The following is a 27254-nucleotide window of genomic DNA, read 5'->3' on the forward strand; positions in this document are numbered from 1 at the left end:
CCAAGATGGGCTCCTGGCCTATGGCACCTGCTCCTAAGCTCTACTAAAATGTTGAACTGGCCCTTTGCACTGTCCCCAAGCCCAGTAATTCGAATTGCTGGGATACTAGCTCTGTTGGCTCCAAAACTCACAAGGAATATTGGCTTACTACTACTCTCCCAATCCTCTAACTCTCCCAGCAAATGGTTGATCACTGATAGCTCCCACTGCTCCTGCGTATTCTCTAGCTAGCAAGAAATATGCACTCCTTGTTTGTCGTTGACTGAGAATGCTGCAACGCACTCCCAGATCTCCTGAAATAACTATGGAACTGCCTCCCTAGGGCGGGCACAGAAGGTACCCCGAAGGAAAGGTTGAATCTCCCACTTGAGAGATTCGTGGATAAACAGTCGATTGACTCAGCGAAACAGCAGAGCGAATAGTCACGTAATTTTGTTTGCAAGGTGTAAGAATGAATCCAAATGAGAGCTTCTTCCTCCTTATAACTCCTTGGGCCTTCCTTACCTCATGTGGGCCCCTCCATCCAGCTATTTGACTTCCCTCCAAGCCATTCGAATGTCCTAGTCCAAATTATCATGTGGGTGGCCCCCACATTCCACTAGCAGCCAAAGAAAGTCGAATTGCCTCCTAAGTCCGTAAGTCGAAAATGTTGGGTTCTCTTCCTTAGCCAAAATTGTGTAAAATTGTGTAACAACACCCTGTTACAAATGTATTTGAGAAGGGACATGATAGCAAGCAAAGTATGAACGCTTTAAGGTCACTTTCCTTTTCTGCCCTAGCATTGGACGAATTTGCCCTTAGAGCCTCCTTGGGCTAGAAACGAGATCCTTTTTCATAATTCTTCCTAACTCCATATCCCCAAGAGAAATTAGGCATTGGTCCACCATAAGGTGATCACCTTAAACCTTTTTCTTTACCTTTTTCCCCTCTTTCTAGGTCTAGCCGCGCTGGGCCACCTAGGGCATCACTTTCCTAACAAAGTAGACACAGAAAAAGTTCGATCTCCTAGCCTCTACTAGGAGGTGTGTCCTCAAGGTCTCCTCCAAATTTGAAGAAATTTCGACAGTGGGATTGTGAGATATCCCAAGCCCTAGCTCTGAGATCAAACTTTGCCCAGGTGTTCCCTAGGCTAGTACCTCATAGGATCAAATTGACTCCTTTAAGTGGAAATTCTTGTTTTGATCATTTCCCCTTCCTTGTCTAGGTTATGATCATCATTGGTTGCTAAACTCCCTCCCCTTAACCTAGGTTGGGTCCACTTGGTCCCATGTGGTCCCATATCTTTGAAAAGCCAAGTCTTCAAGAACCACTTGGGATACCAAGTTCAATAAGGATTTCAAGGATTGGGAAACTCCTTTACAAGTCATAGCCCCTCAACCTAGCCCTTAAATCCTCACCTCCTCCTAGAAAGCTTTGTACCTTGCTTAAAGAGCAAGCAAGCTCCATTCTTGACCTCCTAGGAAAAGGATCATTAAGGTCACTTCACATTCATTTGTTGATTCATCCTTCACAAATGACTTTCCATATACCGGGTCTCCTCCCATCGGTGAAAGTTTGTAAAGAGTCCATTGTTGCCCTTGATCTAGTAGTTGTCCCTTAAAGAGTCCCTTTTAGGCCCCCTACTAGTTTGAGAGGTAAAATTTTGGCATCGTTGTCAAGGACACGAAACGTTTGTTTTGTTCCCCATATGACATATCGACACATCATTATTGGTGACTCCATTAGAAGAACGAACCCCTAGTTCTTCATTGATCTCTAAAGTCAATGCTTGTAGGGTGAAGCAAGCATTTGTCAAGGCAATTTCATTTACCCTGGCGACTCCCATGTCATTAAGGACCCAACAACATGTTGACCACATATATTCCCGCCATAAAAGTGACAGGGATCCCGCAGTATCCCTCATCAGAATGCATGAAGAATATGCCAATGTTCGATGGGGATCCACATTCCGCAACCAATCACATTGTAAGGTTCATAAGGTATCTTTCAAAGCAAAATATAACTCAACCTTGTGACCAAATGGAATTATTTGTCCTATCCATTGCCCCAAATACCGATTGGCTTGAGTCATGTGAACTTAAAAGCATTCTTTCTCTTCCAATGTTGACTACACACTTCTTGCTACATGAAGGGTCGGGTTTCAAATCTCATGAAGATATATGCCAAATGTTGGGTGTGGCCCTTCGAGAGGAGGAAGTTATTGAATATGGTTTTATGCTTAAGGAAGAGTGCCTTTTTTATGCATACTTTAAGGATGGTGCCAAAGGAGAGCCTCATGAATTGGAAAGCATGTCCTCTAAGGATAGTGAAGATCTCAACCCCGAGAACCTTCAGACATTGCAAGAATAGATGATGGAATATGAAAAGCCTTCAGGCATTATGGAATTCAGTTTCTATATAGCATATCTCTATGTATGGGCCATGTTTGTTGAACGAATTGTACTAGAGATCAAAGTTATCTTGATAAGCCATCTTCATCTGCGAGTGAAGAATAAACACTTTAAGGTCACTTTCCTTTTTTGCCCTAGCGTTGGAAGAAGTTGTCGTAAGAGCCTCCTTGAGCTAGAAACGAGATCCTTCTTCATAATTCTTCCTGACTCCATATCCCCAAGATGAATTAGGCATTGGTCCACCATAAGGTGATCACCTTAAACCTTTTTCTTTAACTTTTTCCCTCTTTTCTAGGTCTAGCCGTGCAGGGACACCTAGGGCATCACTTTCCCGAAAATGTAGCCACAGAAAAAGTTCGATCTCCTAGCCTCTATTGCGCTGGTGTGTCCTCAAGGTCTCCTCCAAATTTGAAGAAATTCCGACAGTGGAATTGTGAGATACCCCAAGCCCTAGCTCTGAGATCAAACTTTGCCCTGGTGTTCCTTAGGCTAGTACCTCATAGGATCAAATTGACTCCTTTAAGTGGAAATTCTTGTTTTGATCCTTTCCCCTTCCTTGTCTGGGTTAAGATCACCAATGGTTGCTAAACTCCCTCCCCTTAACCTAGGTTGGGTCCACTTGGTCCCGTGTGGTCCCATATCTTTGAAAAGTCAAGTCTTTAAGAACCACCTGGGATACCAAGTTCAATAATGATTTTAGGGATTGGGAAACACCTTTACAAGTCATATCCCCTCAACCTAGCCCTTAAATCCTCACCTCCTCCTAAAAAGCTTTGTAACTTGCTTAAAGAGCAAGCAAAATCCATTCTTGACCTCCTTCTAAGAAAAGGATCATTAAGGTCACTTCACATCCATTTGTTGATTCATTCTTCACAAGTGACTTTCCATATACCGGGTCTCCTCCCATCGGCCAAAATCCATAAAGAGTAGGGAGTCTTAGCTGAGGTGACCATGGGCTAAGTCTCCATTGTTGCCCTTAATCTAGTAGTTGTCCTTTAAGGAGTCCCTTTTAGGCCCCCTGCTAGTTTGAGCAGTAACAAGCTAGAAGTAGAGTTGTGCATGAGTTGATTGCTAAGGTCTAGCAATCTAGTTGAGTTATTGTTAGTTGAACTCAATTAACTAAGATCTAGTCATTAGTTGAGTCAGTTGAAGGTCAGTTGAGTAGTTACGATTGTTAGCTAACTCACTGATCTCTTAGTTAACTAGTCAACCACCTAAAAATAGACCCAGTCATGCATGGAATTTGAATTGCCTAGTTGAGTGGATGGAAAAGACACATTTGTATTTATAATTGTATATTGTTGAGTGTACAATGCTTTTGCACTAAGCAGGTGATGAATTCCTTGGGATTTGCGCAAGGAAATAGGTAATTCCCCTATTATTTAAGAGCTCAATTTCTCCTAAATTTCCCAAGGAAATAGGAGGAAGCTGGAGGCTTGAATTGGCTAAGTGTTGGCCAGAGCAAGACAGTCAACAGGAGAACAAGTTTACAGTGCAGGGTGTGCTTCAAAGATGAAGAAAGACATTGTAATAGTTTCTCATTCTCATCTGATTAATGAGCAGCAGCGGAGGGGTTTTTCCTAGTTAGGTTCTCCTGTAAAATCATTGTGTTCCGTGCATTTTGATGGTTGCATGTCATTGCATGTGTTTCTAAATTGTGATTTCCATTCCGCAGAATTGTAGAGGAAATTTGTAATTTCTTGTTTTCAGTTCAAATTTACATGGTATTAGAGCATCGGAAGTCTACATAGAAGCCTTGTTTCAAATCTTCTCTCAGAGAAATTTCGATTTGCAGAGTTTTTGGTGCAGATTCTCTTCAGTGCAGGAAAAATGTCTTTCAACGAATTGAGGTTTGAGTATGCATTGGAGGGCACCTTGAATTTTTGTGCTTGGAAAGACAAGATGGAAGTTGTCCTGGATGATAATGGAGTATGGGAATATACACAAACTGATATTCCAAAACCAGCAGCATCAGATGCACAAGCACTTGCTCAGTGGAAGAAAGACACAGCAAGAGCCAAGAGGATTATTCTGGAGGGTGTCAGAGATCATGTGGTTTCGAACTTGCATGGAAAGGAGACTCCTTTTGCAATGTGGAAAACTCTCACAGATCTCTTCCAGAGCAATAGTGATGCTAGGAAATTGGCATTAAAAGATAAATTCATGAGCATTCAAATGCAAAAAAATGAAACCATTCCACAATACCTCTCCAGATTCACTCAGGTTCGAGATGAACTTGGAGGAGTAGGAGAAAATGTGCCATCATCTGAACTTGTGAGCTTAGCACTCCTTAGCCTTATGAAACCCTGGTACAGCTATCAAGATTCAGTTAATTGAAGAGACAAGCTACCAAATTGGGAGAGACTTTGGTCTGATTTGGCGCAGGAAGAGATCAGAAGAAACACTAGAGATGGTGTCACATCCATTGCAGATGAGGAAAGAAGGCCAAAGGCATGAAGGCCCAAGGCGAGGCAGAATCCAGCCAGAACAATGGCAAGAAGAAGGACCTTAGCAAAATAAAATGTTTTCACTGCCATGAATATGGACACTATGCAACCAAGTGTCCGCACAAGAAATCTAGCAAGGAGAATGCAACAAGAGCAGGAGGAGATGCTCTAGCATCTTAATTCGAGTTAGATTTCACCCTCTTTGCTTGCATGGCAAGCACAATAAGAGGGAGTGAGTGGTACCTAGATTCTAGTGCCTCATATCATATGACAAGAAACAAGGAATTCTTCAGTAGCCTAGAGGAGAAGGATCTCAAATTGCACATAGAATTTGGAGATGATGGGAGGTATAGTACCAAAGGAAATTGTACTATCACCTTTAAGAGGGATTCAGACTGTCGTTTTCACTTGAAAAATGTAATGTGTGTGCCTAGGCTGAAGAAAAATTGATTTTTGTAGTTGTATTGGAGGACAAAGGTTATGATTTGGTGTTCAGTAAGGGAAAATCTTTTCTAAAGCGTGTTGCTACTAAACAAGTGAAACATATTGGAGTTAGTGAAAAATCTCTAGAAGCTAGAGGTAGACTTCGCCATGCATTCAGCCATACCTGCAGGAGTGAGGCGGGGCGATGTAGAGCCTTAGTCCCACAGTTGCAAGATTTGGGCAGGGTCCATAGGAGAGCAGCAGTAGTTGCAATATACTCTTCTCATGGATCATTACTAGTGCTATAGGGGCCCACATTATTCATTAGCAGAAGGATCAGTGTCAGTTGATGCAATCAAATCTTGAGCGACAGTTGCAGGGTTGTAGCAGTCAGAGTCTCAGGGACAGTTGCAGCTCAAAGACACAGTTGATTCAGTATTTTGGATGCTTCTCAGTTCCAGTGGTTGCAATAGCAACAGCAACAGAGAGAGGGAGTCTTGTTACAATATATTCCTACAGAAGCAAGATTAAGGTCGTGCAAAACCCTTTTCTTGCTAAGAGGAAGTGTTAAAGTTGTAGCTAATAAGGCTTCATTTGACTTGTGCCTTAGTCCAATGGAGAAAATTGAATTTCCACATCAACAGGATGACTTGGATTGTAGTTAGCTAGAGTGACATCGCATTGTCTGCTAGTTAAGTCAGTAAATTCAAGTCTGTATGCTAGAAGTAGAGTTGTGCATGAGTTGATTGCTAAGATCTAGCAATCTGGTTGAGTTAATATTAGTTGAACTCAGTTAACTGTGCTCTAGTCATTAGTTGATTCAATTGAAGGTCAGTTGAGTAGGTATGATTGTTCTTAACTTACAGATCCCTTAGTTAACTAGTCAATGACCTAAAAATACACCCAATCATGCATGGAATTCGAATTGCCTAGTTGAGTGAATGGAAAAGGCACATTTGTATTTATAATTGTATATTGTTGAGTGTACAATGCATATGCTTTAAGCAAGTGAACAATTCCTTGGGATTTGCACAAAGGAAACAGGGAATTCCCATATTATTTAGGAGAACAATTTCTCCTTAATTGCACAAGGAAATAGGAGGAAGTTGGAGGCTTGAATTGGCTAAGTGTTGGCCAAAGCGGGATAGTCAGTAGGAGAACATATTTACAGTGCAGGGTGTGCTTCAGAGTTGAAGCAAGACATTGTAATAGTTTCTCATTCTCATCTGATTAATGAAAAGCAACGGAAGGGTTTTCCCAGTTGGGTTCCCCTGTAAAATCATTTTGTTCCTTGTGTTTTGATGGTTGCATGTCATCGCATGAGTTTATATCTTGTGATTTTCTATTCCCCAGATTGTAAAAGAAATTTCTAGCTTTACTATATAAAATTGCATCATGAAAATTCACAACCTCACACATGAAAGAAGATTTACTTGATATGGCAATTTCGCCCTTGTTCTCCTCTCTCCTTTTTTCACTTCAACTAACTTTTCATCTTGAAGCATCTTATAGAACCATTTTGGCTTTTTTTGAGAACTACTTGACTAATTCCTAACTCTATTTTCTCTTCCCCCTCTTGTTTGCCATCTCCTCTTCTTCTTCTCCTCTATGTAAAAGGAGTTCCAATGTCTAGATCCTCTTCTATCTTCAAAATGTCATTACATTCAAATATTGGTACATCTTGAAGTTTCTCAAAAATCACATTCCCACTTATAAGAATCTTCCTATTTAACGAATCATATCATTTGTGTGCATTAAAGTCTTCTATCCAAAAAAGATACACTTTCTACTTTTGGTTTCCAATTTATGTCCAACTTTAACGAGAATATATCCATATGCCAAACAAGTAAAGAGTTTTAAATTTGTTACATGGTGCTTCTTTACTGGCCAAACTTTGTAAGGAATCTTTAGCACAAACCACCTTTGTGGTCTTCAATTCAACAAAAATACTACCACCTAAACTACTAAATTAGTAAATTGGGTACATTCCGTATTACTTCATTCTGGCAGAATAAAATCAAGGGAGACTAGTTGTCCTGGAAGAACAGATTTGAAATTATTCCAAAGTTAAAATTTCACCAAAATAATAGAGAAGAAATCACAAATAAATAGTAACTACAAGGTTGGATTTCAGATCAGACCACACATAAAAGTCTACAACGACAATGTGACTTAATTTGAAATAACTTTTGAATGGTATCAGGTGATTCAAAAGGAAGAGAGAAGAAGAAACAGAGACTAGTATGTATATAAATTTGATTTGAAAATTAGTGGATTTGGAAAAGACAAGACCTATGGATTATTTGAGAAACTATCATAATGGCTTCAAAGAATCTACAAATCAAGATACCTTGAGTTAATGTTTATGGGAAGATTGAACCCTATGAGTGGATAAGAAAGCTTAACACTGCATGGGAAACTCTGCAAGAAAGAAAAGAGCATGCACATCAACATCCTCACTTGCCAGCAAACAAATGGTAGAACCAACAACATTAATAGAATCAAATGTTGAAGAACAATTAAATAAAAAGACCAACAACAACCAAAAATTGGAGAGATTACGACAATGCATGGAATCAAAAAAACCTGTGACATCGGACGATTAGGGATCAACACCATTAAGAGTTAAACATGGATGGGTGGATAATTAAACATGAAAAAAAGCAAGCGAAATCTTGAGGAATTCTTACTACTTGATGCTGAAAGTTGCACTCCCAAACATACTAAATGTTTGATGTAGGAGATGACCCCTCTGATGCATTCTATGGGTCAAGTGGGGTCAATTGAGCCATATAAGTCAATGTAATGGGTCTTCAAGTTCAATTTATGTGGTCAATAATGTTGTTAGACACACCTAATACTACATTATGATGTCTGGGTGCATCGACCATGATCTTTGGGTGTTAGGACTCATATCTACCGTAAAAAGATGATATTTAGCTCCCAGGAATGCATCATTCACCATTGTAAATCAACATATTCTCAAGCCAACTCTTCCAGGTCCTCTGGCCAGTCATGTATCACAACTCAAGAGCTCCATCTCTACAACCTCATATGTCAGGAGATGGCATTAGGAAACATTGTGTCCCCTCCATCCTCAGGGGATAGCATCAAGGGGCATTGAATCACCTTCCGCATACCCTAATGTGAGACACCCTCCATGCAATTTTTGGGTTCTCAACAACTTTTCAACATATATGCATTACAACTTTGTTTTTTGCTCCTTGATCTTAGACTCTAGATCTTACATGGTATAGATTAGATCTGCTTTTATAACACTTTTCTAGGAGTGGCCTTTGTTTTCCCACTTTGTGATCCACAATACTGTACATATCAGTCCCATTGACCTACGTGTGGCATTTGTTGCACATTAATAAAATTATCTTAGCTTATCCTATTATCTTCTATGTTGTGGGTTTGTGTTTTCAAGTCTACGGTGTGAATTACCCATTTTGGTTGCAGCGTGCACCAATTACCTCCCTAAGGAAACTAGCATGCAGCCCATGAATTTAGAAACAGTGCTTCCCAATCTTCATGTAATTTCTTAAATATTTTAAGCTACATTACTCTTAATTACGGTAGATTTACTGGGTTTAAACTGAGTGCCAGTATTGAACAGACACATTATTCTTTTAAATGATGTCATGATATATGGACGTTTAATGACATTTTATCTCGTAAGTTTGTAACATTAGTGTATGTGCAATTTTGGTGCATCTTTGAAATTTGAATTGACCACGATTACTTTTCACTAGTTGTAAAACGATATTTCGTAGAAAGATCAATGGACAAAATAGTTTAAACTTTAAATAGTTTAGAGGTGTTTCAGCATCGGAGTGTGGCTTTGTGCCAATTTTAAAGGCAAAGGCTGACAACAAACACAATCTGGGGGCAAAAGCACTATGAAAATGCAATTACAATACAATTGTGGCAAGTTGGAACACAAGAAGAAGCTATTGCATCCTCAACATGAATAATATCTTTTAAAAATAACAACAAAAATCATCCAAATAAAATGCATGCAAATATTGTACAGCATGAAACAAATGAAGGCAAAGAGGAATTTGTGTTCCTCGTAAAAGCTGTAAATCATTAGATCATTATTTCTTTATTTGAGTGCATAAAGCATATGACAGATAAGAAGCATTGGTTGATTTCATTTCTAGAGGTTAAATCAGCAGCTTGTGATTTTCGATGGTGGTAAAACTTCTTTTTGTTGAAGGGCATAGTAATGTGCAGGTAAAGATATCATGTGGTAAGAAATCCATTTAGGTATGAATATAAATCTCCTATCAGTTACTCAGATAACAGCACAAAATCCACATATAGAAGTATTGTTTAGAACAAGCTAATGATTCATGAGAGACAAAAGGAATGGACCAGTGTTGTGAAAATCGTGATTTTCTCAAAAAATAGCAATTTGTTCGGCATGGCGATTTAATCGGCAATTTTTTCATTTTGAAAAAATCGTAAAAATCACTAAAAAATCATAAAAATCGTGAAAAAATTGCCAAGATTTTTTCCAAAATGAAAATATCGCAATAAAAATCGTAAAAATCGCCCAAAAAAACATAGAAATCGTCAAAAATCATGGATGCTTTAGATACTTAAAAAATTGAAAAAAATTGATTTTTTATATTTTTTTAATATTGCGGATGTTTTGCCGATTTTTACCGATTTTTACGATTTTTTCCCCTCGAATATTTAATCCTTATTGTGATGTTCGCAACACTGGAATGGACACGTTATCACATCAGGAAGCAAGGAGAATGCTTTGTACAGGTTTGTTGAAGTGAGAATGTTAAAAACACATGTTAGTACCTAGCGTAGACAAGAATATCAGTGTGTAGTGGCATCAAAGCTATGCCCACATCTCAATTTCTAGTATCTTTCCCTTTTGGACAACTTAATGATGGTAAATGGGTTGCCTCAATTTACAAGAATTGGAGGGTCCTTGGCAAGAAATAGCAGTACTCAATCTTTTCATGAGATAGAAGACATGTCCCCAAAAAAGTCAGCATAGAACAATTTAGTATTCATAATTAAAAATTTCAAAATGGAAGAAAATTTTGAAATTACCATTTCAGTATGATGCAGATCATATAGGTAATCGTCATTTGGTAGATCCTCAACAGTGAATTCTTCATATGGACGGCATCCATTAGCATAAAGCCACTGACCATGCTCTACATGCCTGCAGTTTGGGCACTGCATTGCTCCCTTGGCATTGAATGCTGACCCAATACAATCTGCACCAATGGTACTAAAAAATTTCAGTCAAAATTTCTACCAATAAATAATCCGAGACCCTCTAAAACACCTAACCATGACAACAAACCAATCATATCTAACTATAGTAGTAATAATGTAAAGATAGAAAGCTGATATGTGAAACAAGATGCGATGCAACATAGAATAAAAAATAAACGAAATCTGATGCAACTCAGAATTAAAAAATTAAGTGTTGTACTTGTGACCCAAAACTCAATGTTGTACTTGTGACACTATTCAAAATCAGCCACAACCAAACTCTTTTATGGTTGCATCCTTCACTTGAAACTGGTCAGGTAACAACCTGTAGTATGTACCAAAGCAGCTACACTGTCTAAATTTTCAAACATTGCAAATTCCAGAGGTTATCCCCTTCACCACTTAGAAATCTCTTGCCCATTTTTACATTCTGCTGGACATTGACTAGAATGGTGCAAAATGCAGATCTGTCAACTGTACTCATGTTTTGCCAGTTGAGCTTCTTTTTGTTGAGATTTGCTTCTCCAAGGAATGACTAATATAAAAGCAGAATAAAAAAAGAAACAATTTACTTTTTTATTTCCAAGAACTCCTTTATATTCTTCCTGAAATTCTGCTCATCAACTTACAACTGCTCAAACATATCTATTAATTTGATATATGAGACGTCCTATTGTACTTCTGCCACTCTTGTTGTTTTCCAAAACATTTTCAGGGCTGCACCAGTTTTGTCTCACACGGATTTCCTTCCAGCTGTCATGGGCCTGTGATGTGCACATATATTTCCGGAGCCTTACTATCCCTTTGCATATATGCAATCTGTCATTAGGGGTAATCTTAATCAACCATCTTCAATATGACTGCAATATTTTGATAAGTGATTAAGTCCAGGACTCTTAGTGGTCTGTGGGCCACTGTGGGCAGAAATATAGTATTCAAAGAATAAAAACGATAATAATAACAATTAAAGTATCTCAATATCAATAATTAAATTATATCTATACACAAACACACATACCCAGTAAAACAATTTCAGCAAATAAAATCAGCAAATTAACAATATTTAATCAAAAATCTTATCAACAAATCAACAGATCAACAGATACCGCAGATCAACAAATCAACATTATGAAATCAAAATGTTTAAGCAGATCTGGCACTGTAAGGATTTGGATCTACCCAAGCACAGGAACAGCAGGTAACACATGCAGGTATATCCTCAAAGATTCATCATCCATTGCTGTAAATGAGCATAGGATTGAATTGGCCTGTATGTGTATGTGATTGTCCCTGCATTTTCCTGTTTTAAAATTTTCATTGTACCTCCCCTTTCATTTATTTAAGGGTTTTGACTTTTAGGTGCTGTCTTCCCTTTGTAATTTTCCTCAAACAAGGTTAAATCTGCTTCATCACTTAGGGTTAGAATGAAGCAAAGTGATCTATTAATGTAGAATGAATTTGAATGTGGCATGAACATCTGAATTTTATTATAAAGATGATCATGATGATATGTGGCTGTTGTACACACAATTTACCCTACCACACAAAATTGTAGTTAGTTGGAGGCTTCACCATATGGGTAGAGACACTGAGGACAGTATGTTCTCCATGACCAAACAGAAGTAAACCAAAAGCAACAGTATATGCTATTTCTTTTTTGTATTTTCTATAATAGCTTAACAATATGTACATTATAAGAACATATGAGACCCGAGTGCATAATTTTGAGCTCTGGAGTTTGGCACCCATGGCGGCCATCTCCCTGTGGCTGGTTTGTGGCCCCTGGTGTGTGCTGATTGTCGGTTTCTGCTGGCGTTCGCAGTCTGACTGCGTCTGCCTCTTCCGGAGGTGGCCCTATTGTTTGGCTTGGAGTTTCTCCTGTCCGTGAGTGTCGGTTGCGGTCGCGCCGCTTGGCCTGGAGCCCCTGTCCCTCTGCGCGTCTTGTGTCAGCTTGGTGGTCGCGGCCCTGCATTCCTTACTCCTCGGGCGCCTCCTGCTGGCTGCCTTGCTCGTCTGTTGAGGTTTTGGTTCGAAGGGGCCGCTAGTTTCTTGGGCGCGGTCCTCTCGACCTTTAAGGTGGGCATGTCAACACCTTCTCCGGATGTGCCTGTGCAAGCTGCCAATGCGCCTATGCAGGGGGAAATAGCAGCGTTAAATTCTCTTGTGGCCTTTGGCCCAAAATTCTGCAAGTAGGGGGACTCTAAGTTTGTGAAGAAAGTTGATGATATCCCCAAAATTGATATTTGTGCCCCTCAAGCTCGTTCGAGGGCTCTCCAGCTGGCCAACAGAGGCCTCATTGGGCAGTTCATGGGCCTTTGGCCCTCTCCCCGTACTGTTAAGGCCTGGGTTGAAAAGAACTAGAATCCCCTGATCAAGGGGGGAGTGATTTCCTCCTTCTGTGGCAAAGGGTTCTACATTTTTTACTTTGAAAACCGTCTGGACCAGGACCTTGTTTTTCGGAGTGGCCCGTATTTTATGGGGGCCCAGGGGCTCTACCTGGATAGGTGGAGTCCCAGTTTCAATCCCGACTGTGATGTCCCTTCCTCGGTTCCGGTTTGGGTGAAACTCCCTTACCTCCCCCTCCACTGTTGGAACGATGCGACATTCCGGCTGATTGGGAACTCTCTTGGGAACAATGCGACATTCTGGTTGATTGGGAACTCTCTTGGGAAATACATTGACTGCTTTGAACCGAAGGATGGCCTATTCTCCTATACTCGGATTTGCGTGTAGGTGGACTTGGAAAAAGGGTTGTCGGCGGTAATCAACCTCTGTATGGATAGTTGGTCGCACGTACAAGAGGTTGACTATGATCAATTGCCCTTCAAGTGCAAATTGTGCCATGAATATGGGCACTTTGCTAAAGGTTGCCCTAAAGGGGGTGACCCAGTGGATAAACCTTCTGGGGGATCTAGAGAGCAATGGACTCAAGTCAAGCATCACAAATCCTCGAAGCACCCGCCCCATGACAACTCCCCTGGTTTGGGGATGGCCTCGACCCCTCTGAGTTGCTCGCCAGGTGGGGATGGCCAGGGATTGGAAACTGCAAAAAGCTTTTAAGTATTGAGCTCGGAGGCTGGTACAGTGTCTTGAAACCACCCTGCCTCCCCCTCCAGTTGCTGGGGTCTCCGCCCCTCGCTCTGAGCCCCTGGTCCTCCCCTCTAGAGGACACATGGAATCCAATTCAAGTCTAGAAACTGACAACTCCTCGGAAGACAATGAGGAATTAGAGGGCCTCATGACCTCTCCTAAAGGAAAGGGATCAGCAGGGCAATTAAGCTTGGTAGAAGGCAGATCAGGTGGGACTAGGAAGAAACAACCTGTCTGAAATGAGAAGAAGGCAGGGAGAAAAACAAAGAATGAAGTCAGATGGGAAAAGACTGAGAAAGACAAAGAATTGGGAGTACAACATACAATCCCACGACAGCTGGCAAATGCAGGAAACAAAGGAGGTGGAGGGAAGAAAGGAAACAACTCGGGCCCTAACAAGGGGTCAGGGAACCCAAAAAAGTGATTAATGAATATAATATCTTGGAACTATAGAGGACTGGGTTCAGTAAAGAGAATCACAGAAGTAAAATCCCTCATCAACAAAGAAAGGCCCGAAGTTACCCTGCTACAGGAGACCAAGTTGGATGAAGAGTCCATCAACTCCATTAAACATAAATTTTGGAACACTAGCAAGATCGAAACAGTAAGCTCAAGAGGGGCATCCAGAGGCCTTTGCACATTGTGGAATCCGGCAAAGCTAAATCTGGTAAGTACTCTAAAACTCCACATTGGATAGCTACTATTTTTAATAAAACTAATAAACATCAACATTTCTATGTGATAAATGTGTACATGCACACCCACTTCCGGGAAAAGCAAGAATGTTGGAAATCCCTGATGGACTTGAAAAATACCGAGTATGGGAATAACTGCATCATTGGGGGGGGCTTCAATACTACTATGGGCTGCCACGAAAAAAGGGGGGGCTCCATAATCAGGGATGCCCAGCAAGAATACATGGAGGATCTCACCTTAGCCTTGAACTTATATGATGTCAAACCCCAAAAATTCCTTTACACCTAGTCTAACAGAAGAGTGGGGCCTAATCAAATCGTGGCCCGATTAGACAGTTTCCTTCTGGCCGATAATATCCTCACCTTGAACTATTGCCTTAAGTCAGCCATCCTCCCTTGGGCTGGATCGGACCACCGACCGATCCACCTTGAAATCTCCATGCCCCTGGATCTGGGGCCTATTCCCTTCCGTTACTCCCCTCAATGGGTTGAGGTCCCCAACTTCTTCAAAATGGTCTCCACTTCCTAGGCGGGCTAGATCGAGGGCAGCCCAATTACTATCTGGGAAGCTAAGATTCGCAAATTGAAACAAGACATGAAAACTTGGCTAAAAGAGAACAAAACAGAAAGGCAATTCAATATAAAGAATATGGAAGAAAAATTGGATGTTATCCAAGGACAGATGGAAACCAGGCTGATACAGGTGATGGATATCCATAAAGAAGCAGAAACCTTCAAGAGCTTTCACAGATCTCTCAGAGAGGAAGAGGAGTACTGGAGATTAAAATTAAGAAATAATTGGCTCAAGGCAGGTGATAGAAATACTAAATTCTTTCACAAGCAAGCCAAGTTTAGGGAATCGAAAAACAATATCACTCAGATTACCCATGGGGGAAAGACCATCAATAAATTTGAAGAAATCAAAAGAGCAGCAGTAGAGCATTATAAAAAATTGTATTCCAAGGATCATAAGAGGGATTTGGAGAGTGAAGATTCCCTCCTAGAAGGCATTCCACCTCTTGTTTCTGCGGATTGGAATAGTTTGTTGATTGCCCCTCCGACGGAAGAAGAAATCCATAAGGTTATCTTTTCCTTCCCTCCAAATAAAGCGTCAAGCCCGAATGGCTTCTCGGCGAGTTTCTATCACTCCTTCTGGGATGTCATAAAGAGAGATCTATGTAGGTTGGTGGGATACTCCCTCAAAAGTGGTGCAATGGGGGGCGACATAAACTGTTCTTTCCTAGCCTTAATTCCCAAAGAGTCGAACCCCTCCTCATTCTCTAGATTTCGCCCTATTTCCCTTTGCCTAGCGTTTAAAGCCGCTGCTGCCCTGTTAGGATATTCCGACACATAGGAAATAGTTAAGTATAACTTTGTCTAGTATAGAGTTAGGTAAAGTGTGTTTCTTTACTATGTACTTTTTGTAACTTACAATCCGACGGTCAAGATATGTAGTGATCCGACGGTTCATTCTCTCCTCGGTATTACCGACACTTGATCCGTGGCTTAACACCCGATTGTTCCATGATCTCTATTTAAAGAGCATGGAGGGTCATTTGTAGGTTAACCGTTCATGAGAGAAGCTTATGTAAATTTTCATTCTTTTATTAATATATTGCCTGAAGTGGCCGCGTTGGCTCAGGCCGTGGACTGTTTCCCTCTTTGAGGGTTTTAACCACGTCAAAATACTGGTGTATTGATCTGTGATCTGTTTGTGAGCGGTGTCCTTTGGTGTTCTGTCTAAGGAACTTACCCTGTAAATTCCTACATGGTATCAGAGCTATTTGAGGGCCGCGTCCGTTGGTGATCCAAATCTGAAGCCGGTAGAACTGCATCCGACTATCGTTTCCTAGATCTACTGTTTCTGACTACTTTCAGGCCGAGAGGACTGCTCTATTGTGTTGGGAGCATCTGTTCCAGTGAGGAACCCCTTTTGTTTCACGCGAAAAGGTTTCCGGTAGCCCTAGCTACGTCATTTTTAAGATCTGGAGGTATACAATGTTTATTTGCAGTTTACAGTTATTTTCTCTCTGTTTATTTCGGTTTCGGTTTATTTAGCTTTTTGTTTTTTTTATTATCGGATCTATACCTTTCATTTCTGCGTATGCTCTTTGCCCCGCGACTCTGTGCGATCTGGGCAAATCAGAAACAGAAAGGAAGGATTTTTCTCATGCGTATGCTCTTTTCCGTTGCGCCTTAGTGTGACCTCGAAAAATCAAAAACATTGAGGAAAATATTTAGTTTCCGGCTAAAGCTAACTTCGAGCCGTAAGGTTCGTTTTTTTTGTATGTCCGTGTTGGGTTTTGTGTTTTTTGTTTTGTAGGGAAAAAGAGCTTTCTCAAAGTAAGCACGCAGCCCAAAGCTTCAGCGACTAAAAAAAAAACCCCCTTCCTCTTTTCCAAAAATTACTAAACTTTTAGTTTAGCTCACTTGGTCCAAAGCTACTTTATGAGAGTAGAGGTCTTGAGTTCAAGTCTTCTTTTTGTTGAGCTAATTAGATTAAGTTTGGAAAGAAGGCTGATTTTTTTTATAACATTATCATTCATTCCTGCACTTCGTCGGCATTTTCATCAAATTTTCTTCAAAAAGCCATAACTTCTTCATCCAAAAGCCGTTTTCAGAGCCGTTTTTTTTGAACCAGCCTAATTTTTCGAGATCTTTCCTTTGGAATACTTAGTTTCAACATCTATAGCTTCAGTTTCTGTTAAACTGGAAAGTCCATGCCAAGTTATTCTTGACAGCACCAACTACTTTCAATGGTGGTCCTACATTGTGGATTTACTTAGAAGTAAAGGTCTCTACAGAATAGCCTCAGGCCAAGAAACCAAACCTAAAGATGAAGATAAGGCAACTAAATGGGAAAATAGGCAAGATCAAGCACGAGGGTTGATAGGGATGTCTATTTCTCCAGATCTTAGATTCCATATTGCAGAACTTGATAATCCTGAGGAAGCAATGAAACAGATCATTAAAGTTTTTGGAATTAAAAATGAACTTAAAGCCCATCAACTCGAAAATGAGTTGCTTACATTGGACCCCAATAATTTTTCTTGCATTGAAGATTTTTTGTCCAAATTCAAGACCCTTAGACTTCTCTTGGAAGGTGTTAAGGTTAAGAAAAAAGATAGTAACCTTATCTATTCCATTCTTACTAAGTTGGGACCAACCTATTCTGTGTTTGTTTCCACCTTCCATTCTACAAGAGAAGCCTTCATTTCTCAAGGACAAGCCTACAAGTCCCCTTCCTTTGATTCCTTTTGTGATTCTTTAATAAGAGAACAAGAAAAACTCGTACACCTTGGTCTTCTTCATCTTGGAAACTCTTCTAAGAAAGCGTTAGCCGCCCAGCAACAACCAAATTCAAAGAATCCTAAGAAGTTGTATCCTAAAAGGAATGGTCCTAAACCAAACAAGAGTCTTAAGCAATTTCAGACTCAAAATGAAAAATCATTTCAACAAAATGATAAGACAAATAAAAACAAAGGGAAGAAGACTGATAGACATTGCAACTTTTGTAATCGAGATGGCCACTTAGAATCCAAATGCTTTAAGAAGATGGAAGCCTTAGAAGCAGCAATGAAAAAGCATAACATCCATTTGGAGCACTCTTCAACTTCAACTTCATCTTCAGGAATAGCACTTTCTGCATGTGGTTGTCAAGCATCTCAATCTGGCTATGCACTAAATGTATCTTCTTCTTCTCATTCTCATGACTGGCTCATTGATTCTGGAGCTTCTTATCACATGGCCAAAAACAAAGCCATGTTTTATTCTTTAAATGATTGTAACACCAAAAATATATATGTTGGTGATGATAGATCTCTTAGTGTTGTAGGGACTGGAACTGTTCATATAGACAATGGTCAATTTAATGATGTATTATGTGTTCCAACCTTATCCTGCAACCTTCTATCTGTATATCAGATAACTCATTCAGGTGAAGGTAAAATCGTTGAATTTTCACCTCATGATGTTGTAATTAAGGACCTAAGAGATCCTAGATAGATTTTAGCTACTGGCATTGCTGATGATTCTAAAAGGTTGTATAAGTTTCACAACTTTGGGTCATCAAATCTTCCCTCGGTATTTGTTGCTCATAACGATGAAGTGAGCAAACTTTGGCATGAGCGATTTGGTCACTTAAACTATCACTCCCTTCAGAATCTATGTAAAGAAAATATGGTGACAGGTCTTCCAATTGTATCTTGCAAAGATGGTGTTTGTTCCGGATGTGTACTCGGAAAACATCATCGAGATAGTTTTGAAAAACGTGCCTCTTGGCACGCCTCAACCCCTTTACAGCTTGTACATAGTGATTTATGTGGTCCACTTCCAGTTGTTTCATTCTCTGGCTATAAGTATTTCTTAACTTTCATTGATGATTTCTCCATATGCACTTGGGTATACTTCTTAAAACTCAAGAGTGAAGTATTTAACATGTTCTTGGCCTTTAAGGCCTTTGTTGAAAAATAATCTGGACATCAAATTCTTAAGCTAAGATCTGATAATGGCGGAGAATATGTTAACAACAAATTCATCAACTTTTGCACTGAGAATGGAATTCAAATGCAACATACTGTTCCATATACTCCACAACAAAATGGTGTAGCTGAAAGGAAGAATCGCACCTTAAAGGAAATGGCTAATTGTATGCTTCAATCTAAAGGACTTGGTCTTAATTTTTGGGCAGAAGCAATTAACTGTGCAAATTACATAATAAATCGCAGTCCTACTAAGGTTTTAAAGAATATCACTCCAGAAGAAGCATGGAGCTCAATTAAACCAGATGTAAGTCACTTTCGTGTTTTTGGAAGTGAAGCATGGGCCCATATTCCAGATGAGAAACATAAAGCTTTAGAACCTAAGAGTGATAAATGTATTTTTGTTGGATATTCTGAAGATGTCAAAGGATATAGACTTATTCCACTTAAGTCCAAAAATGTTATCATTAGAAGAGATGTAAAGTTTGCTAAAAATATATCGGCCTGCAAGCCTAGTTCGGCGAATGTGCCACCTCTCCCTATCTCTTCTACTTTTGAAAATATTTCTTCTTCAGATGATGAAAGCGAGGATGAAAATCCTCCCCCACCTTCTCAGGATCCTCCTTCAACTCCGCAGCTTCCAAAATGGGTCCGTGCTACTCGGGATGCAACAGGTGATCTTGTCGGTGCTCCTACAGATCAGCGACGTACACGTTCTCAGTTTGATAGAGCCTCTTCTTTACTAGCTCAAGCTTTAGTGAATTATGATCCTGACACCTTTGCAGAAGCTTCAGGCCATCCAGATTGGGAAGGAGCTATGAATGAAGAATATCATTCATTATTGGCAAATGATACATGGGATCTTGTTCCTCTACCAAAGGGACGAAAACTTGATAGATGCAAATGGGTTTATAGAACCAAGTATGGACCAGATGGGAAAGTTGATAAACATAAAGCTCGTCTTGTTGCTAAGGGTTTTTCACAAGTTGAAGGCATTGACTACACTGAAACCTTCTCCCCTGTTGCCAAAATGAACTCTATCCGCTTGGTTCTTTCCCTTGCTACCTCTTTCAAATGGGAAGTCCATCAGATGGATGTTAAATCTACCTTCTTGCATGGGGACTTGCATGAAGAAATCTATATGGAAGAACCTATTGGCTTTATACAAACAGACTTCAGCCTTGTATGTTGGCTTAAGAAATCCCTTTATGGTCTCAAACAAGCTCCTCGGGCTTGGTATGCCAAAATGGATAGCTTTCTTTTAGAATCTGGCTTTTCCAAGTGTCATTCTGACAATACTGTCTACACCAAGAAAGTGGGCAAGTCTCTTATTATTCTTGTTCTTTATGTTGATGATCTTATCCTCACTGGTAGTGATCCCAACCTTATCAACCATGTGAAGTCCAGCCTTAAAAAGAAGTTTGAAATGACAGACTTAGGACACTTACATTATTTTCTTGGTCTTCAAGTCTTGCAATCCAAGGAAGGTATTTCCCTTTCCCAGTCCAAGTATGCCTGTGATATTCTACGCCATTTTCACATGGAAGACTGTAAGCCAGCCCCTTCTCCCTTTCAGTCTGGAGTCAAACTTTCAGTCACTTGTACTTCTCCTGAAGTTGATGCTACCTTATACCGTCAACTTGTAGGAAAACTTTTGTATCTAACCCATACTCGTCCTGACCTTTCCTTTGTTGTTGGCCTTGTTGCTCGGTTTATGCAAAACCCACATGAAAGTCATTGGAAAGTAGCTAAAAGAATACTTCGTTATGTTCGAGGTACAGTTCAGTTTGGGATTCATTACAGTGCCGAAGCAGCTCCTCTATTGGTTGGTTTCACTAATTCCGATTGGGCTAGTGACCCTGATGATCGGAAGTCTACTACAGGTTATGTGTTCACTCTTGGTTCAGGACCTATTACATGGGCTTGCAAGAAACAAGGTGCCATTTCTCTTTCTTCAGCAGAAGCAAAGTATCGTGGTGCCATGGAAGCTAGTAAGGAAGCCTTGTGGCTTCGTCAGATCCTGTCAGAGTTTGGCTTTCAGCAACAGCATCCGACTACACTTTGGTGTGATAATCAAAGTGCCATTCAACTATGCAAAGATCCAGTCCAACATCAGCGTAGCAAACACATTGAACTGCACATGCACTTCATCGGAAAGCTCATTCACGACCATGTTCTTGAAGTGCAATATTGTTCAACCGATGATCAAGTTGCAGACATCTTCACAAAGGCCCTCACAGAGGCGAAGTTTACTAAACTTCGATTTATGGTTGGAGTTCAGGAAGTTGTCACTAAGGGGGGATAGGCTCTAGTGCCTCCTTCCTTCTCCTATTATGTCATATTTGTAAATCCTTCAATCCTATCCCAAGTTGTTCTTAAGGGGGGATGTTAGGATATTCCGACACATAGGAAATAGTTAAGTATAACTTGGTCTAGTATAGAGTTAGGTAAAGTGTGTTTCTTTACTATAGACTTTTTGTAACTTACAATCCGACAGTCACGATATGTAGTGATCCGACGGTTCATTCTCTCCTCGGTATTACCGACACTTGATCCGTGGCTTAACACCCGATTGGTCCATGATCCCTATTTAAAGAGCATGGAGGGTCATTTGTAGGTTAATCGTTCATGAGAGAAGCTTATGTAAATTTTCATTCTTTTATTAATATATTGCCTGAAGTGGCCGCGTTGGCTCAGGCCGTGGACTGTTTCCCTCTTTGAGAGTTTTAACCACGTCAAAATACTGGTGTATTGATCTGTGATCTGTTTGTGAGCGGTGTCCTTTGGTGTTCTGTCTAAGGAACTTACCCTGTAAATTCCTACATGCCCCTCTTAATCTCCGTCAACCAAGAGGGCATTGTCCCCGGGATCACAGAAGCCTCAATTCAAGAACATTATCTTCGTCCAGGTTATGTGTTCACTCTTGGTTTAGGACCTATTACATGGGCTTGCAAGAAACAAGGTGCCATTTCTCTTTCTTCAGCAGAAGCAAAGTATCGTGGTGCCGTAGAAGCTAGTAAGGAAGCCTTGTGGCTTCGTCAGATCCTGTCAGAGTTTGGCTTTCAGCGGCAGCATCCGACTACACTTTGGTGTGATAATCAAAGTGCCATTCAACTATGCAAAGATCCAGTCCAACATCAGCGTAGCAAACACATTGAACTGCACATGCACTTCATCGGAAAGCTCATTCACGACCATGTTCTTGAAGTGCAATATTGTTCAACCGATGATCAAGTTGCAGACATCTTCACAAAGGCCCTCACAGAGGCGAAGTTTACTAAACTTCGATTTATGCTTGGAGTTCAGGAAGTTGTCACTAAGGGGGGATAGGCTCTAGTGCCTCCTTCCTTCTCCTATTGTGTCATATTTGTAAATCCTTCAATCCTATCCCAAGTTGTTCTTAAGGGGGGATGTTAGGATATTCCGACACATAGGAAATAGTTAAGTATAACTTGGTCTAGTATAGAGTTAGGTAAAGTGTGTTTCTTTACTATGTACTTTTTGTAACTTACAATCCGACAGTCACGATATGTAGTGATCCGACGGTTCATTCTCTCCTCGGTATTACCGACACTTGATCCGTGGCTTAACACTCGATTGGTCCATAATCCCTATTTAAAGAGCATGGAGGATCATTTGTAGGTTAACCGTTCATGAGAGAAGCTTATGTAAATTTTCATTCTTTTATTAATATATTGCCTGAAGTGGCCGCGTTGGCTCAGGCCGTGGACTGTTTCCCTCTTTGAGGGTTTTAACCACATCAAAATACTGGTGTATTGATCTGTGATCTGTTTGTGAGCGGTGTCCTTTGGTGTTCTGTCTAAGGAACTTACCCTGTAAATTCCTACATGCCCCTCTTAATCTCCGTCAACCAAGAGGGCATTGTCCCCAGGATCACAGAAGCCTCAATTCAAGAACATTATCTTCGTCCAAGAAGCCTTGGACTCTAGCTGGAGACGGGGTGATCACGGCATGATTATTAAACTGGATATGGCTAATGCATTTGACCGGGTTAGACACAGTTTCCTGCAGAAAGTTCTTCGTAAACTCGGCATGGATGAGACCTTCATAAGATGGATATATCTCTGTATTTCCTCCCCTTGGATTGCTCCATTGGTGAATGGTCAGGCTGTGGGGTTCTTCAAAGCCTCCACAGGTCTCTAGAAAGGTTGTCCCCTCTCACCCTTTCTTTATATAATTATGGTTGATGCCCTGAGCAAGCCTCCCTCAACCTTTCCGGCATCTAGTTCCAGGGAGGCATCAAAAGCATAAACCATGGACAGTTTGCAGATGACACTATATTAATGGGAGGTGCTTCTACCACTATTTCTAGGAGGTTTAAAAATATTCTGGATAAATTCCTCAGTGCCTCGGGGGGAGCTACAAGTGACAGTAAGTGCCACATCTACAGATGGAATATTACAAGGCAAAAAGAAAAAAAGATTGAGGAAATTCTGGGATTTAAAGCTATCAGAGACTGGAGAGAGTTCAACTACTTAGGGATCCCAATATTTTTGGGACGAGCAACATCAAATGCCTGGAAAAAAGTGCAAGAGAAAATGAAATCTAAAATAGTAAAATGGGGTGGTATGTGGCTCAATAATGCGGGCAGAGAAATTTTGGTAAAGTCAGTCCTTTCGGCTATCCCCCTGTATCAGTTCACAACTCTTCAAGCTCCCAAAAGTGTGCTTCACCAAATGGGCATGTTCATCAAGAAATTCCTGTGGGAAGGGGGGCAAAACGGAAACCAAGAAATATCACTTAGTAAATTGGAAAAATGTTAGAGCTCCAAAGCAGCATGGTGGACTGGGGATCAGGGACCCAGGATTGGAAAATATGGCTATAGGAGCAAAACTTTACTGGAGCTCTATCATAAACCCGAGCCAGTGGTGGTCTCAAGTTATCAGGTCCAAGTACCTATCTCCTTCAAATGACTGGGCTGGGCAATTGGCCTCTAGATGGGGTTCTCCCATTTGGTGGTTGATCAATTCCTCCAAGGACCTCATCACAAAATATTTAAGCAAGATCCCTGGAAATGGGGCCACTATCAATATATTTACTGATTCAATTCTCAGCCTTCAATCCCTGGATTCTGATCAATATTTGGAGGACCTTCGTCTTTTTTTGGAAAGTAGAGGGGTGGTAATGCTGGATCAGATTGTGGAGTGGGACCTGCATGGTGGCTGGAAATGGTGGATGATGGATAACATCCCAAAGGCTCTTTTCCCTCAACGCGAAAGGCTCATGAGGTTGTTGATTGGTCGGGCCCCCATTGCACAAAATGTGGAAGACAGTTGGGGTTGGAAGAGCGCCAACTACTCAGTGAAGAATGGTTATTTGCACATGCTTGCTGACACCCATTTACCTCCTAAAAATGCGGTTTGGGGAAAAATCTAGAAAACAAATGCCATTCCAAAAATCAATTTCTTTTGTTGGCTGCTCACCCATAAAAAAATTCTCACTGCTGAAAACCTTAGGAAGTGGGGGCAGATTTGCCCCTCAAGATGTCCTCTCTGCGAATCAAAGGAGGAGTCGATCTCTCATCTTTTCCTGCAGTGTCATGTGACGAAGGAAGTTTGGGTTGTGGCCCTCGGTCCCCTTTACTGCAGAACCATCTGGCCTGCAGACATTCATTCCTTCTTCAACTCTTGGCCCAACTCATATGTGGGCTCCCTTCAAGCCAAAAACAAATTTAAGGAGGTGTGGTCCGCTCTCCCAGAAGTATATCAATTGGCAAATTTGGATATCCAAGAATAAGGCAATTTTCAGAATGTCCCGTACCCTGGCAAGGAATATAGCCATGACAACCCTCTCGGCCTATATGGAGCTACACAAACCTGTTAATGACCCTTCTTTGGATCAGCTAGAAACTGCTTGGCTAGCCCTGTGGGAGGTCCCTCTGACCCCCTGAGATTCAGTGCGTACTCCCTGTGTTGAGGTTATCCCTGCAAGAGCAAGTGGCATGGTTGAAAACCACAAATAAGTGGACCCTTCAATTCGACGGTGCGTCAAAATCAAATCTTCGGGTCGCAGGAGGGGGAGGGATTCTCATTGATTCCGAAGGAATCATTGAATTTAGTTATGCTTGGGGGGTAGGCCGAAAGATTAATAACCAAGTTGAAGCTTATGGAATGCTCCTAGGACTAATCCTGGCACATAGAAATGGGATAAAAAAGATTCAGGTGTTAGGAGACTCCATGGTAGTCATAAGGCATGTGATTAATACTTCAAAGGCTAAGATCTCTAACCTGAATCAAATCATTATGAGAGCCCAGAACTTGATCCCTGCTTTCGACTCAGTGACCTTCTATCATGTCTTGAGGGGAAATAATCATGATGCTGACAGATAAGCCAATAAGGCAAGCCATCTGGAGGAGGAAAAATGTGTCATCAACGATGTCATGAGCATGACAAAAATTCCTTAATAAATTGAAGAGTGTCATATGTAGGCCGGAAATAAAGCCTCAATGGATAGAAATGGAGGTGGAAAAGTTGCAACTATCATTCCATAATGAAATGAAGCCCCACCCTTCTCCCCCTAGCTCTCTCTTGTCATCTCCCTCCCCCCCTTCCTATCCTTTCCCCCATCTCCCCCACTGCATCCCTTCCCTTTTCTCCCATTCCCCCTCCCCTTTGACACAGGCATCTAACCATAAGGTCTTCACACTAACCATAAACACACGCACAATGATTGCTTAATCAACAAAATAATTACAAAAGGATTTCTCAATTACTCACACTCACTAACACACTTCTACATACATCATGCCTCATGGGCTCACCTCAATTTATACAAATGGATTAGAACCCAAGGTAAACTCCCAAAATATCTCTCATAATCCATAAAATCTCTCATCCAATCCCTTATCCCTAGATAAAATCTAACTAATCCATAATCTTCTCAAACCTTCCACAATACTCTCGAATCTTCTCCTATTTACAAGAATTATCATTCTCTCCTAAAAACTATAGAAAAATACAATAATTAATTTAATCATCACTTTACAAACTAACTCCCTAAGTAAACACTTAACCTAGGTTAGATGCACCTGCATCAAACTCCCCAGGTAAAAGAAAATCATGGTCTCCCGACCATCAGTCTTCATAAGATGATAAAATTCCGCATGGATCCCAAACTTTGTGTCGCTGATCAATTAATTTGTCATATTGTTCATGTTCTGTGGTTTTCTTCTTTCGTCTTCGAGGCTTCCAAACTTTATGTTGTAGTTGTCCTCCCTTTTTGTTGATGTATACTTGTGCAGTCAAATGTATCTTGTTGTTATCCTTGCTTTTTCTTTGTTCAATGGACATCTTCTAAGATTCTTTCAACATCAGCTTCTTCATTTCTTCAATTTCAATATTTAACTTGTCTTCTGGTTGCACATTATTGTTTGTTTGTTGAACTTTGTTGTCAATCTCTACGCTTCCGTTGCGCCAAATTTGTCAATTTGAAGGCATGTTGTATTCCATCTTAATTTCCTTTGTGTCACGCTCTAGCTTTGGATTGTCCAACCATTCTTCTAAGAACTTTAGTTCTGTTGCAATATCTCTCATGTTTACATTTTGCCCATCATTTTCCAATTCATTAGCAACTTGTTTCACGTTTGTATCAATTTGTTGTTCAGCAACATATCCTGCATCCACACACCAATGGTTAGATTTAAAAACATGAGGTTTGACAAATGAATATGTCTTCAGGTCTTCATGCTAGTCTTCTGAACAATCTGTAGCGTCGTCTGTGGGAATCAAACCCACGCTCATATCATCATCTTCGTCACCAAGCAATGATCCTTGCTCTGGTTTGCAAATGTATATATTTTTCTGGAGTTTCTCTGCTTCTAAAACTTTCAGTTTACGCTTTTGTCTTCTCTCCATCAATTGTTGGATTGGCCATTTAACTATTCTCTTTATTACCCATCTGTGTCTTTATCTTTGTAATAGCTCTAGCAATACGTCAAGTCGTACCTTTAATTCAGCAATCTCTTTCTCGTCATCACCAATGCCAATTGCTATGGCATCATCGTGTCCTTTCTCTGGAATCTGCATCTTTTGTCGTGAACTTCACCTTGTTCACTATAACCTGCAACTTAATCACTTTTCCAAGTTATCTCCTCTGAACTTGGTCAATGGTTCACTTCACTTGAACCTTACTCCTGAGCACTCCTTGCTCCTCTTTGCTACAAACAACAACTACAGTAACTCTTCAGATTGCCTTTACAATGAATAGATTTTGGGTGTCGAGGTTCGCCGATCATGCACCCATTACATTCAAAGACTCAAGCTTTTTGACTTGACTCTATAACTCTTTATTTCCTTTTGACTCCAGACTTTTACATCAATAAATCTTAGTGTACTTGACTCTTGACTCAAGCTCTACAACCTTTACATTTTTCATTAGTAACCTCACTTGAACTCAACATTACAGTTCCTTCCATCAAACTTGTCTCTCGACTCGATCAATTACATGGCTCTTGACTT

The 27254-nt window shown here is 40.5% G+C and overlaps 1 protein-coding gene across 1 annotated transcript in view; it reads right to left on the bottom strand.

The window, feature by feature from the left end:
- LOC149178382 (E3 ubiquitin-protein ligase IPI1-like) overlaps positions 1-27254 on the bottom strand; it is a 141238-nt gene that overhangs the window by 93934 nt on the left and 20050 nt on the right. Inside the window, exon 2 of the mRNA XM_089420328.1 lies at positions 10340-10509. Coding sequence (XP_089276454.1) covers positions 10340-10509 — 170 coding nt within the window. The remainder of the gene's footprint in view (positions 1-10339; positions 10510-27254) is intronic.

This window comes from Pinus tabuliformis, chromosome 4_1 (genome assembly GCF_031772625.1).
Source record: "Pinus tabuliformis cultivar Carrire ecotype Pingquan chromosome 4_1, CPIR1, whole genome shotgun sequence".
In the NCBI taxonomy this organism is placed as follows: Eukaryota; Viridiplantae; Streptophyta; class Pinopsida; order Pinales; family Pinaceae; genus Pinus; species Pinus tabuliformis.